The 15,064-nt window shown below is 28.0% G+C and overlaps 1 protein-coding gene across 1 annotated transcript in view; it reads right to left on the reverse strand.

Moving 5' to 3' along the window:
• LOC113377235 (SEC14-like protein 2) overlaps positions 1-14,860 on the reverse strand; it is a 41,787-nt gene extending 26,927 nt beyond the window's left edge. Inside the window, exons 1-2 of the mRNA XM_026617478.1 lie at positions 14,726-14,860; positions 13,507-13,577 (exon numbers count right to left, since the gene is read on the reverse strand). Coding sequence (XP_026473263.1) covers positions 13,507-13,560 — 54 coding nt within the window. The 5' untranslated portion in view covers positions 13,561-13,577; positions 14,726-14,860. The remainder of the gene's footprint in view (positions 1-13,506; positions 13,578-14,725) is intronic.
• Positions 14,861-15,064: the final 204 nt, after the last annotated feature.

Below are 15,064 nucleotides of genomic sequence, written 5' to 3' on the forward strand. Positions count from 1 at the left end.
TCTTATGATAAAACGATACTCACAACTACTTATTACATATACAGTCAAAATATACAAAACAACTTGACATAATAGAACATATTTCGTTTTTTTTTTCAAAAATTTAAATTTAAATAGCTCTATAGGCATGACGAATATACTCGTCAATAACAAAATTCCGCCATTTCTCCCTGACGAGTATATTCGTCAATCATAGATACCACTGGTTAAGCTAGTAATTTTTAGTTACGTGATAAAACTGTAATTTTTTCATTTTTTTTTTGAAAATGTTTGATTTTTTTTTAAAAAAAAACAGTTAAAAAATAAATACACGTGATATCTTACTATACCCCTCCCTCCCCCACGTGATATTTCGTGATTTCTTATTAATGGACGCCCCCTAATGCGTAGTAATATTATTCATGATTTTGACTCTTGACTTTAGACTCGTATTTTGTGTGATTATTATAGTTAGATTCACTTCTTTATCTCCACAGTTCTGTATCATACGTTCAAATTAATTGAAATCACAATATTATTTTCCTAAAAATTATAGTAGCGGATAACAATAGCTACAAAAAATAAATAAAGTATTTAAACACAAAAATTTTAAAACAACTCTGCACATATATATATATATATATATATATATATATATATATATATATAATAGTTATATGTTGTACTCTATTACAGTTCTGTAAGTACATTTTGCGAAAGTAATATGACAATGAAGTATCGCGTAGAGAAAGCTATCAATAAGAAATCAAACGATCATCTGTTTTTTACTTGCTAAATAATGCAGTGATGTTAATTCATTTCATTCACCGAACGATGTGATATTCTTCGCAAAAATATTCATTGTTCTCTGATAAATATTTTTCAAACATTGAAACTATTATATTACGATCACCTCTCATCGCGGATCAAAAATTTGTATGGCTTATATTTGAAAAAAAAAAACACTATAGTAATCGTGCAAAACACGTTATGAATATTTCGAATGTCTTTTTAATTGGAGGAGATAATGAGAATTTGTTGTCTTCAAAAAAGCTTTGTGCATCAAAAATAATATCAGTAAACGATGACGTTTTGGAATATTTTAACACTTTTTTATTCAATTGTTTTTACATAGTTCGGTGAAAATAATTGTTACACCTATTACAACAAATACATAAAATATGTTTTTAAATAACCGTAAATAGCGTAGTTATATTATGCAAATATAGGTCGACAGCAATCATTTGCAAAAAAAAGTTAATTTCGATTCCAAGAATGTGTAATATTCAGTTATTTTCCAATACAATTAAAACTTACGTCTTTGCAAAAAAACATACCATTTAATATAAACAATAATTAGATTTCATAAGATTTTATATCAACTACATATGTGGCAATTTAATGTTTAGTATTTATAATATGCTTAAAGTTCCAATAAAAACGAAGAGAGAAACACGAATAAAAAAGAAGTTTGACATTGACACGGTATACCAGTTTCTTGTTATGAACATTTAATGCAACCTTGGGGAAACACGGGTTTTTATAAATTTGATGTAATCGGTGATCATGATAAAACATCAAATTATTCAACATTGCAAGACATACTAGCGATGTGCAAGTTTAATTGCTAACATATCAAAAGTAAAGAAAAGTATTGAAAAATGTTTTCATTCACTACCGACTTTCTAAAATTTTCGCCATGAATGGAAAAATTTACAAACATTCGGTTCGAATGCAATTAAACCTTTAATAAATTTTTAAAAAATAGCAAAAGAGTTAAAACTTCTATGCATTTTTCAGAATTTTATTGGATATTCAGTATATATTATTACTTGATATTGTAGATATATGGTTGAAAAATAATAAACTTATAAGCATTTTGTTTTGTCAAAATAATGATTTATCCAACGTTATATGAAATATCTGAGTTGCATCTAAATCCTAGAAGAGTTAACCTGAGGTTCTCCTTAGTGGCACTCTCGAAGTCTTCTCAACTGTTGATTGCACATTCGAAATTAAGTAAAGTTCGTTAAATACGTAAAATCAAGTTGAAAACATAAAAAATTCCATTCTAGCTCGTTTCTGAATTTTATATTATTAATAAGACAAAAGCCGATAGAATAAATAATGTTGATTAAGTTTCATAAACAAAATTTTGAGATTTAGGAACAACGACATACATTCCACTAATTTTCCACTAAGAAAAACAGAGATTGAATAATATTAGTAGATAAACTGAGAAGCAAACAGATGATAACACTACAATAATAAATAGAGTTCTGTCATATCAATAAAAAAATGTTTTACGGTGTTTACATCGCTTGTTCTAAAAATATTTACCAAAATTCTGATATTATGATCTAATTATCGGAGTATAAAAAAATGCTCTCGGGAATTCCAAATAAACCCACACCATAAATAGTGAGAGATTATTGATTATTTATATTTCATTCTCAAATGTCAAGAGATATTACGTACAACAATATATGTCCAAAACTATACATGCTATTGGTCAATTTCATGTTATTTTTAATTGTAGAAATAGTTGCATAGAGAAAGTTGCGTGTTGCGTGTAGCTTATTACAGCTTTTAAAGAGCGTTATTTTCTTTCCGCAATAAAAAGCAACAACAACGTATTTTCTGCCGAAGGAGAAAATGGCTTTTCACATAAATAATACTTATTCGAAAATATTTCACGAACAATAAAAAAATCATTTTCAATTCGATTATACATGTTCATTTACAATTACAGAAAATGCTTCGTATCAAACTCTACTTGAAGTAGAGTTAAGGTATCAAATTGTGCAAACTTTACAAACTTTGATTAGGATAGATTTAATTATATTCAAAAGTAAGCTCATTATATGATCATATTACAGTTACTAAATTAGTCTTTAATAAAGACTTTTTATATTATATTTAGCGCGCATATCTATAAAGCTACTTTCAATACAAAGATGTAGTACAAAAGCATGCTATCTCTTAAATTTATTCAAAAGATGCTATTTAAAAACCCTTGAATTAATTCACTACTTCGAATATTCTTCTTCTAATTGCAAGTCAAAGTAAATTAATATTTTTCAAAATTAAAATTTTTCAAATGCATTTTTTTCATTTTTTTTGATACAATATATTAATCCTCTACGGGCAGAATTTTTGTTTCACACAAAAAATCACTTATAAGCTTACATATGCAAATGAAGAACAAAACTAGTGGTGTATGGCATCGTGCCTTAAAGCAAATTGCTGGAAATTCCCATACCGTAATGAAATTATTAAATTTATTTTTTATTATTTATCATTATTAAATATTCGAGGATTATTAAATGTTTTCAAATATATTATTATAAATACTGTAACTTATATATGTTTACAGAAAAGTGAAGAAACAAAACTTAATCAATCGAAGTTAAAATGAAGGACATTGTATAATATTTATAAGAATTTTATAAACTGAATTGCTAAGTTAAAATTATTTATTTGAAGTACATATTATATAAATGAGTTTTAGAACTTTCGCTAGAATTAGAATTAAAATCCAAATTATTTTCGATATTAATAAACAATTTGTTAGGAAATTTTAAAAAAATTGAAAATTTTGAAGTACATATATAAATGAGCTTTAGAACTTACGCTAGAATTAGAAGCAGAAGCTATCGTTTCGTCAACACATGCATCCGGAGAATTATGTGGCTTTCAAGTCAGAGGCCAAAAATGTTCGCACTTTTTTGCATAAAAATGTTCTAAAGAGTCCTAAAATGTTCAGAGAAGCCTAGTTAAGGCCAGAAATGAGATATTGGCTGTCTTGACAACGTTATAGAGTCAAGATTATGGCGTTTCATGAAAAAGCCACAATTATTTGGTAAAATTTTGAAAAATTTGCAATGTGACCTGAAAGTAACGCGGGCCCATAGAGGGTTAAATATAATTTTTCTATTCGTAACTATTATCTATCTAAATACTCGTAAATATTTAATTTCGCTATTACTATTAGTTACAACAGAACTAAAACAATTCAACCTTTGTATATAATTACCAAAAATTTTAAAAATCAACAGTTATAACAATCACTGTTTAATATAATTTTAAATTTTCGTTGATCAAAATAAATATATATCTAACATATCGAATCTAATATATAAGTTTCATCAAAATCCCAAAAGAGTTAACCTGAAGTTCTCTTTGTAAATGTATTTAGAATATTACACATAATCAAATGTTGAAAATTTAAAATTAAATTTAAATGTTAACGGAAAATTAAAATTTATTCTTCCAGAGTGGTGTGGTTCCATTTCTATTGGAAACGGTCAGTTCTGAAGACACAGCTTTGCAAGACGCGTCTGCAGGTTGCTTATGCAATATAAGACGCCTGGCCTTGGCCGCCGAGAAATTCAAATTAAGACTTTAATGCTATTAAAAGTTACAAGCATTATCTTTCAGTATTTTTTGTACAAGATTTCTAATTATTGCATTTTACAGTACGTTCTGGCCTGAAATTATTATAACTAAAAATCGGTTACTTTCTTGCATTTTGAGCTGTTTTGTTTGAGAAATTTGAACAATTTGAATTGATTTTAGATATATTGATATTTTTTCAGTAATCGATTGAATATTTAATTTAATGAGCTTCAACTAATTAATATAAAATAAAGTTCATATTGTTATTGTAGATCTAATTTAATTATCACCAACATGTTATTTCATTAATTAAAATTTTTAAGAGATTTTCATAATTATAAAGTTGAAAATTTGTAAACAAAATATATTTAAAAAAAATAGTTCGTGGGATATGGAAATATTTATAATTGTTAATTTATTTGTTAAAATAATTAAATAGATTTCAACAATTCAGGAACTCCGCTTCTAGCTAACATTTAAATTAAATTACTGCATTATCACATTATATGTACTTGGTATAATAAGTAGAAACTTCAAAAGTTTGTGTTTTCAATAATGTTCCGCATATGAGGAAGTTTCAATAGCGTGAGAACTAGAGCATGGCAAATTAATGAAGAATATATCAATACCACAAAGATGTATGAATTGCAGCAAAGCTAGGACTTAATAAATGGATTCAGTATTATTGAAGCACCGCATACAAGTTACAAATAGTTGTGTAAATAATTTTTGAATAATTCTGAAAGGACAACTAACAAATTGTAGCTGAAAGTGTATTTTTATGGGATTAAATATAAACTTATGTACAAAATAAAATCTTATTTTTTTGCATAGATTATCTTCTACGACCAAGAAAGAGAGACAGTGATAAAATAGATATATCTAAAGAGTGCTACACTAGTTCGCATTAAATAATTAAAACGCAAGGATTTCATTTGAACCCTTCGATCATAAAATTGTCAAAACCTTTAGAACTACTACTCTTTAGAACACAAGTCTTATGTTATCAATTGAAATTAGTTTTGTTTCTTTGCTATGTCGATTCAATTTCAAATATAATCAATTAATAAAGAATTTTATTTGTATATTTGCTCCATATTTGTGTTTAGTTTGGAATCAAAATTGTTAAAGAACATGTAAATAAATATGTATATACTATGTATATTAGAGTGGTCCTTAATTTGGACATTTTCGAATTTCCTTGCTCCCAAGGGCTCAAATGGTTCCAAATTGCTAAAAAACAATTCTCTGAAAGTTTTAGCTTTTAATATTAACTTTTAGATAGTGCGCAATTCAATCAAATTTCGTATGGAAATAGCATGGAAATTTTTTTGAATAATTTGTAATATAATTAAAAAATGTTAACAGCGCTTATTGTACTTCTTGCTCTTATTTACCAGTATAATTCAGATAAACGTTTCATTAATTATAAATATTTCCAGGACGTACTAATCCTTCTGGTGTCAATTTAAATTATGAAGAGCTTGAAAGCTTCTCATATTTCTAGACTTGTATAATCATTTTAACAAATTGACTGGAATGAAAAAGATACCGAGATCAAATCCCAGTACTTTATATAAAATGAATCGGAACAAGTACGATAGAGCAGAGCTTAAGGTCCGCGGGTAAAAAGATCCATCACCGATAAGTCAAGATAAGTTAATTTTTTTTAACAATTTTTGAAAGTAGAGGGAAAAGATCGAAAGTAAACGGATTTATTTGAAAATCTATTGCAAAAGTGTTTTCTTCCGTTGTTAGTTTTTTTTTTGGTTGTGAACACTGTTGTTTAGTTTACGAGATTTGAATATAATTTTTAAGTATACGTTATTAAATTGTTTTATGAGATGCATTGTTAATTTTGTATTAAATTAGATTATATCAGATTAGATTACATTCAACAGCTTTTATATGTACCTTTATAAAAGCTTGCATGTAGATAGGGTAAAAAGCACCATCGTAGCTTTTATGCTCGCAAGGTTGTGAACAAGAAAAAATAGCAAATAAAAAAGTAAATTAACTTAAGAACATAAATTTTACAGAAGATAAGTTAAACATATAGTTATTCTAATTCAGCTGATGAATATTTCTGGCAAAATACCAGATCAAGGTTATATACAGTGTTATCTCCGTAAAAAATGTGCCAATGAAATTTATATTTTACATTGGTTGAATAATGTAGCTATTATTCGTAAAATTCCTTTAAAATTAAAAATAAGACATGGGATCTGTTTGCCCCCTGTCCGTCACATGTTACCCAGTCTATGGGGTAAGAAGGATTAGGTGAAAATTTTGAGAAATAGCAAAAACACATTTCTACAATAAGCAATTAGCTGGGAGTTTTGCTGAACTTAGTCAGATACACAGTTGTTTGATATTTGTTCTGGCATAATGGGTTTAGTTTTCACAATATAATTGCTCAAAGTCAAATTGGACCTTTGTGCCCCGCTCTACCCTATCGTAGAACATTGAATTTATTAGTATATGAAAAAATAATATAAGTGGTTAAATGCTATAAAGGCAATGAGAAAAAATGTCGCATCAAAAGCTTTCTTTTAGAATATTTTAGGTTTGATTTCACTTTCAGTACTATTAAAAACTTCCACAAATTCTTAACAGTTGTATTTAGTTTATTAAAAAAAAATGATGCGTGACAGACAAACGATTAACAACACAAATATGATTACCAGTTCGAAAAGGGCTTTACATTAATTTCTACTCGGCAAAACATACTACGATTATGATTCCATTTTTTTATGTATATAAACAAGTATGTGACATCAAAAACCTGTGCATGCGCGTGTATGCATGATGATCGAATTTATTCGTTAATATAAAGTCGAGAATGCGCCTTATTGAGCACTCTATCTAAGGAGAGAGAAAGTGGGTCGTTTATACTGAATCTCTGTACATTTAACTATGCTTTCTGCTTGACCAATCATTACAACAAACACTTTCAACATTTCAAAAAGATGCAAGTTATATATTACTTTCACATAATATCCATAAAATTATTACCTGTACACAACAAAAACAATCAGACAACTACAATACATAAGCACAAAGGTAGATGGAATTACTAGAATTAATATATGGAATAATATGGAACATCGTAATATTTATTTATATCAGCTAGTAAGTTGCAGTGAATAATTATAAAATATTGCAAATAACGCTTCCGTGAAAACAAGAATGCAGTTAATAATTCGATGATCATGATTAATCAAATCGACGATTCCACTTATAACTCATAAGTATGGTGAAGTATAATTCCTTAACATAAGACCAAATAAACTTTCACATAAAAAATAAACTAGTAAAGTAGGAAACTAAAGCACAAATAAATTCGTGATAAGTGCGCAGTTTTAATATCTCATTTTAAGTATAAGTTTGATGAATATACAAATAAAACTGGTCAAGCAATAATTTATGTGCATTTCAATTTATTATATATATATATATATATATATATATATATATAATCATTAGCAAGTGGCGCGTAGTATGTATAGAGCAATTAAGTAGAATAAAACAATTTTAAATCTGACGAATACGATTAAATTTTTTTCTTTTGAATTGTGAATAATTTGAACAGATATACTTAATAATTCAACCAGTTAAATTTAAAATAGTCATATCGGTATCCAATATTCTTAAGTAATTCTATATAATCTTAAGTAATTCAATATTCTAAATATGCAGAAGAGCTATTGGTTCATCAGTCTAAAAATTTATCATACTACTATTTTATGTATAGAATTTACAAACTCAAATTCATCATCAAATTAGTGGATACAATGACATTAACTGCCAAAAATCTATCGATATCACATTCACGAGGCAACTGCCCTTTCATATAGATCTATGGAAAGCAAATTTCACATGAAGATTCATTTATATACATACTTGGATCTTCACCTACACTAAAAGTTGAAATGGAAAACTCACATAAAAAATCAACTTGAAACAATCTCAGAAAACTATATCGTCTTTTAGGATCGAGATCAAATCTATAATGAACTATTATGCAAAACCATTTTGAAACCTACATGGACATACAGCACCCATTTTAGGGGGTGCGCTGATAAAACAAACAAACATAATTCAAAAATTTCAAAACAAAATTTTGAAAATTTGCCTATCAGCGCCTGAATATGTCCTAAATTGGCTTGTGCATCAAGATACCAATATATTCACCGTATAAGAAGAAATAGTACGATTTGCAATCAGACATAAAGAATGATTGAGGTCTCACTCTAATCAAACTAGAGAAAAACCTTTTGGCTATTAACATTTCAAGGAGGCTAAAGAAACACACCCGCTAACTCTGCATAGATGAAATTTAATTTAAAATATATTTTTATTCTTTTTACTTTTTGTTTACTTTTGGGCGTAACCCTCATTGAATTGTACTTTGTATTAAGTATAAGTTGCACGGCCTACTTCTACTAATGTCATTTGCTTATCAGGTGGCATTTAACCAAATATATTATCTCTAGATTTACTAGATGTCCATTAGAGATAGTTGTAAATTATATGTTTTGGTTGTTTAAACAGCAATCAGAACTATATGTATGTTCTATAAGCTGTTGGCTTGTGAATTTTTTACCTAGATAGAGTTATTAGAATGCAAACCAGTAGTTGATCATTCTCTATCTGATGGAATTTTATTAGATTTTTTATCTACTCTCGATGAGATATATATTGCAACAGACGATATTAATTACATATTAATATTTTTTATAAAAAATGTTTTCTGAGATTCAGAATGCAATTTTAAAAACCAAAAACAATCTTTTTAGTGGCTCTATCATATTATCAAGTTGCACTAGTACTATAATAATAGGACAATATATAAAATTGCATTGGCGTTATTGATGGAGAGCAGTTTCTTTTTTTAAAAACTATGATATATATAATTGTGGGGTCGCCCGTAGGTAAGCGGTTAAGAGCGATGGGACTAGATTCAGAGGTCCCGGGTTCAATACCCACTTCGAGAAGCCTGTTGTCAGGCATCAGTGACAACGATTTTCATTTGGAAAAACAGATAGCAATATGTATTCAAGTGAAAATAGCACTTGATCCGGGTTTTGCTGCACTAATAAGAAGTCAGCCCAATTAGATAAATTCTAATAATAAAGTCATCAAATATGGATGGATTAATCATTGGGTTACCATCCAAAAAATACGAAGTAAGGAGAAGTTTCAGCCCAACAGCTCATAGGACGTAAGGTTTCGATTGTTGATAAATATGAGAATAAAAAAAAATAAAATAAATATATCATTTCAATATTATTTAAATAAAAAAATTCTTGGCGTTACCTAAAAGCTGCCTGATGAGTAATAATAGCAAATAAAGTTTCTGAATGTCTTTACAAAGAACAAGATATCGCTTTAATAAAGGTAAAGTACATAACAACTCTTAGACGATTAGACGTACTGACGTGTTATTCATAAAAAAACGAATTTAAGACTTTTTCACCTTCGAGCACGAATAAGAGTTACCATTTATGAATGGTTTGTGCAAGAATAGTGGTGTGTCACTAATGCGATTGTTGATGAACGATACCCGTTCTAAGCCTTGAACTAGATTATGTAACTTCGCATTATCAAATCGGATTCCATGCCACTGCACAAGCTGATTACAAACACCTCAAGTAATTCATGGGTATATATGCAGTTACACATTCATATTTGTAATAATAACAATAATAATAATAATAATAATAATAATAATAATAACAATAACAATAATAATAATATATATATATATATATATTTAATTTTTAAAATTTTCATATATATATATATATATATGTTACAAATTTTAAATCTCCAGCACAATCCTTTATTCATTTTTATTGTGTACAAACAGTATAGTGGAATATTTCAAAATATCTTTCTCTCGAATTCATTTTCGATGGGTATTGTTCAATACCAAAACAAAAGATGATTCTGAATGCATAGACCAAATGCACCATTGCATATATATACAAATATATATATATATATATATATATATGATTTAGTAGTTAATTTTGATGTTGAAATATATGAGTGAGTTCTTGAGGGCGATACATCAAACAAAGAAAAGCCAAAGATTTATAAAATAATCTTCATTTCCAAACGTTTCGACATTCAATTTAATGTCATCATCAGTGGATATTACGTTGGTTAGTTACATATAGAGAAGTGTACACAGCACTAGAGATTTGGCACTAACATTTATACAACTAACTTGTCAGCACTATGCATTTTTTTATATAATTTTTTTGTATGATGTAAACAGAAAAATGATAGTTTTATTGAACAAAAATGTAAGTAGAATTATGTAATTTCTGCCACGACTTCTGTACTTTGCTAGTACCGAGGCATGTATCCGATACATGCCTCGGTACTAGCAAAGTACAGAAGTCGTGGCAGAAATTACATAATTCTACTTACATTTTTGTTCAATAAAACTATCATTTTCTGTTTACATCATACAAAAAAATTATATAAAAAAATGCATAGTGCTGACAAGTTAGTTGTATAAATGTTAGTGCCAAATCTCTAGTGCTGTGTACACTTCTCTATATGTAACTAACCAACGTAATATCCACTGATGATGACATTAAATTGAATGTCGAAACGTTTGGAAATGAAGATTATTTTATAAATCTTTGGCTTTTCTTTGTTTGATGTATCGCCCTCAAGAACTCACTCATATATATATATATATATATATATATATAAATTTATTGCTCTCAGGGGCTTAAATGCTTCCAAATTGATAAAAATAAATCTCTAAAAGTTTTAGCTTTTAATATTAACTTTTAGATAGTGCGCACTTCAATCAAAGCTTCGTATGGAAATAGCATGGAAAAGTTTCGAAAATTTTGAAAATGTTTTTAGGTATAACTTAGCGACAAATGCATTAAAAGTGACAATTCGTGTCATCTTTTATTGAAAATTCGACGCACTATAAAACAAGTTTTTCTATAATTTGTTTTGTAGAGCGTCGAATTTTGAATAAAACTCATTCATTTGTTCGCTAAGTTATATCTAAAAAAACATTTATAAAATTTTTGAAAATTTTTCAATGCTATTTCCATACAAAACTTTGATTAAATTGCGCACTATCTAAAAGACAATATTAAGAGCTAAAACTTCTAGAGATTTTTTTTCATCAATTTGGAAGCATTTAAGCCCTTGGGAGCAGGGAAATTCAAAAATGTTCATATTAAGGATCATTATTACACATGCATACATACATATACACACAAATAAATATAAGAAAAAAAATCCAGTAAGTAAAATTTCCAACAAGTAGAATTGAAACGTAAAAATCCAATAAGAAAAATCCCATGAGTAAAAAAAATCCAATAAGAAGAAATGTCCAATAAGATATTGCCAATAAGAAGAAAATCCAATGAGTAGAAAAATTCAAACGCAAAAAATCCAATGATTACAAATATCTAAATGTAGAAATAAAAAAGAAATGAATAAGTAGAAAAATGCAAATGCAGACATTCGATTAAAAATACAACTTCAACTTATTTAATGTATGTACTTATTTTTCTAAAAATAATTATTTTAGTAGATTAAACGATATCGTATAATATAAAATTTGTATATATGTTTGTGTATATGTATAATTGTAAAATTTTGTAATATATGCACTATCTCTCGTTTTACACGTTTTCGAGTTTACTCGATCTTCAAAATATTTTTTTTAACGAAATTTATTAATTCTGAATCTACACCGACTTATAAACACTCAACTATAATTTGCTTATATCTACATAAGCATTTTCATTGTTTTATTGTAAAAATACAACACTATAAAATGTATAATACGAATTCTTAGTAGTTTATTTTTATGATGGAAATATATAGATAAAATGGAAATTACCCGTTTCATGATCAAAACTAAATTTTATGTGTGTATATTAGAGCGGGCCGATTTGTATGGGTCAAAAATAGCCGTTTAGGAACATATGATTTTCGGATACTAGGGATCAAAATAATATATTTTGCTGAAGAAACCATACCAATGAATTCTGATATCCTGTGCACTGACCCTAAAATTAGGGTTAATATTTGAAAAACTGTTTTGACCCATATAGAGTGCCTCAATCGCATCAATATGTATGACCGGCCCCCTATAACTTTGGGAGGCCGATCCACCCATGCCCGTGGTTCACCCCCTGAGACCCTCAATGAGAGATTTTTGAAAATTTAATCCTTATTTTTGAATTAATGCATGGAACATCATAATTCATTTTAGAGGTATAGTTTGTACAGCAAAGTATCTTATTTTGATCCCTAGAATCCAAAAATCATATGTGCCTAAGTGACCTTTAAATCGAACTGCCCTAATATATATGCTAGTTTATTTGAAATGCCAAAACCTAGAGCATAATTGTTTTTAAACGTGAAGAATAACAGAATTAGTTTCTACAAAATCAATAATTTATAAAAAAATATATTAGATCAACAATCGCAAAAGATAAAATAAAAAACTAGAGAGTAAAAGAAAGGTTATATCTATACGATTATCGTCATTCATCATATTGAAAACTGATAAAAAAGGCTTTTTATAGTGATTTTTAGCACGGTTATATCACATATAGTGAATTTTTCGAGTTACACTGTTTTTCATGGAACCTATCTTTCGTTTTGGGCGTATATATATATACATATATACATATATGTATATATATATGTATATATATATATATATATATATATATCTTATGACCGTGATTATAAGTTTATGAAGCAAATTTGCGATTCGAGTATGAAGTTAATATTTGAAAAAGAATTAGTTAAACAAATGACAAGATTCAAAAGCTAAGGCACAAGGCCATGTAAAAAAAGTTCAAATAATGTATTAAATCAAATTCAGCTTTCGTCATACGTGCATATTAGTCTCAATTTGCAAAATGTAAATACGCTTTCTCTATATTTAATTATCAGAACTGTTTTAATTAATTGACTTCTTCAAGAAAAAGTAAGACATAACGAGATTCCAACTGGATTTCGATAAAAAATGATTTTTAAATGTATTTATGGCTCATTTGTAGAAAGGCAGTGTAAAGTAAGACAACCAAATACATTAGTTCATCATCAATAAATAAAAATCTGTACCTTCATCAAAGCCATACGTTGATCATCACTCAAACCCTGTACCGGCTTAGACATTTTGGGGGTTGTTTCTTCTGTAATAGAGGTAATCAAACTGATTAGCAATTATAACTTTCACTCAATATTAATAAAGCAAAAAGTAAAGAAGGCGTTTTAAGGGGGTATTCTACTGTAAAATTTTGAAAAAATCGAAAAATTTGTTTTTTCATATTTTCAAAGTTTAGTTATTCAAAAATATGTCACTAAAAGGATTTTTCAATATTACTATTATTTCCTGAGTTATATCCGTTTTAGTGACGTGGCCTCGGTTCGGGTCCGACCGAGTCTCAAAACTTTGAACGCGTTTTTCTCGAAACCACTTTTTTCGAACTGGCGGTAAGGATATCTCGAGTTCTAATGAACCGATTTACTTCAAATTTGGAGAGGATCTTCTCTATACATCGCTTTATCGCATGGACATTGCCCACAACTATAACTTTTTATTTAGTATTTTAAAAAAAATCGGAATTGTTAAAAAAAACATGAAAAAAATTTTTTTGTTTTCAAACTGCCGCCATTCAAACAAATTTTTTTTTTAACTTATCCAAGGTTCATACGATAGCGGCATCTATAATAATTAAGAATCCATCTATTTTTTATGTTTCGGATCACCAGGAGGGTTGGAATCATGCACGCCAGGACACCCTCTTTTTTTTTGAGCCCCCACTTTGACTGCTCATAACTTTGTGAATTCTAATTTTTTTTCTTTAATATTTTTTTTATGTAATAATAAAATATCAATAAACAAATGACAAAAAAATCTATAGTAAACATATTATTTATTTCCTTTATACAGCGCTTCAAAAACCGGACAAAATTCATGCTTCTACAGTAGAATACCCCCTTAAATGAAATTATTTGGAAGGAATTAATTCGCTAAAATTTCTGTTAAAATTTTATAGTCATTTAGGATAAAAAGCTACTTATTGTGTCGTATGGTAAGTAATAATTATATTTTAAATTATTTATTTACAAAAAATTCACTATAGCACATTTTTTAGACTATAAAAAGAATTTATGCGTATCAAATTAAATAAACAATAAAATATAAATAAGAATGTTTCAAACAAAGAAATTCCAACTATTTTATTATAAGTCTTACAACGCAAATGTAAATTATAATTGCGAATGATAAAAAGTCATCATGATGATAATAAAATATTAATTACAAAAAAATCACAACCGTAATAGGCCTATAAACACTTTTATAGTTGTCAGTAGTAAAACAGCACGTGTATCAATGCGACATTAAACACTTATTTACACGACGAGCGTAAACGTCAATTACGATCGACTGCTCTATTGCGCAGAGCAAAACATACTGATCTGACATGAGCATTTTGAATAGAAGGTGCGCATGACATTATGGCGTTGATAATAGATTTACTCGCACAGATGGCAGCAACACGATTCTTATGAGAATCACACGAGCGCAGGTGTTCGTTATTTACTGTCACCCAAAACGCCCAAAACCATGCAACCAGACACTCCCGTTAGAGTTATAATTTTACTTATTGGATCT

This window comes from Ctenocephalides felis, unplaced genomic scaffold (genome assembly GCF_003426905.1).
Source record: "Ctenocephalides felis isolate EL2017-DRISC unplaced genomic scaffold, ASM342690v1 CF-g0.4_SCAFFOLD_01886, whole genome shotgun sequence".
Classification (NCBI taxonomy): Eukaryota; Metazoa; Arthropoda; class Insecta; order Siphonaptera; family Pulicidae; genus Ctenocephalides; species Ctenocephalides felis.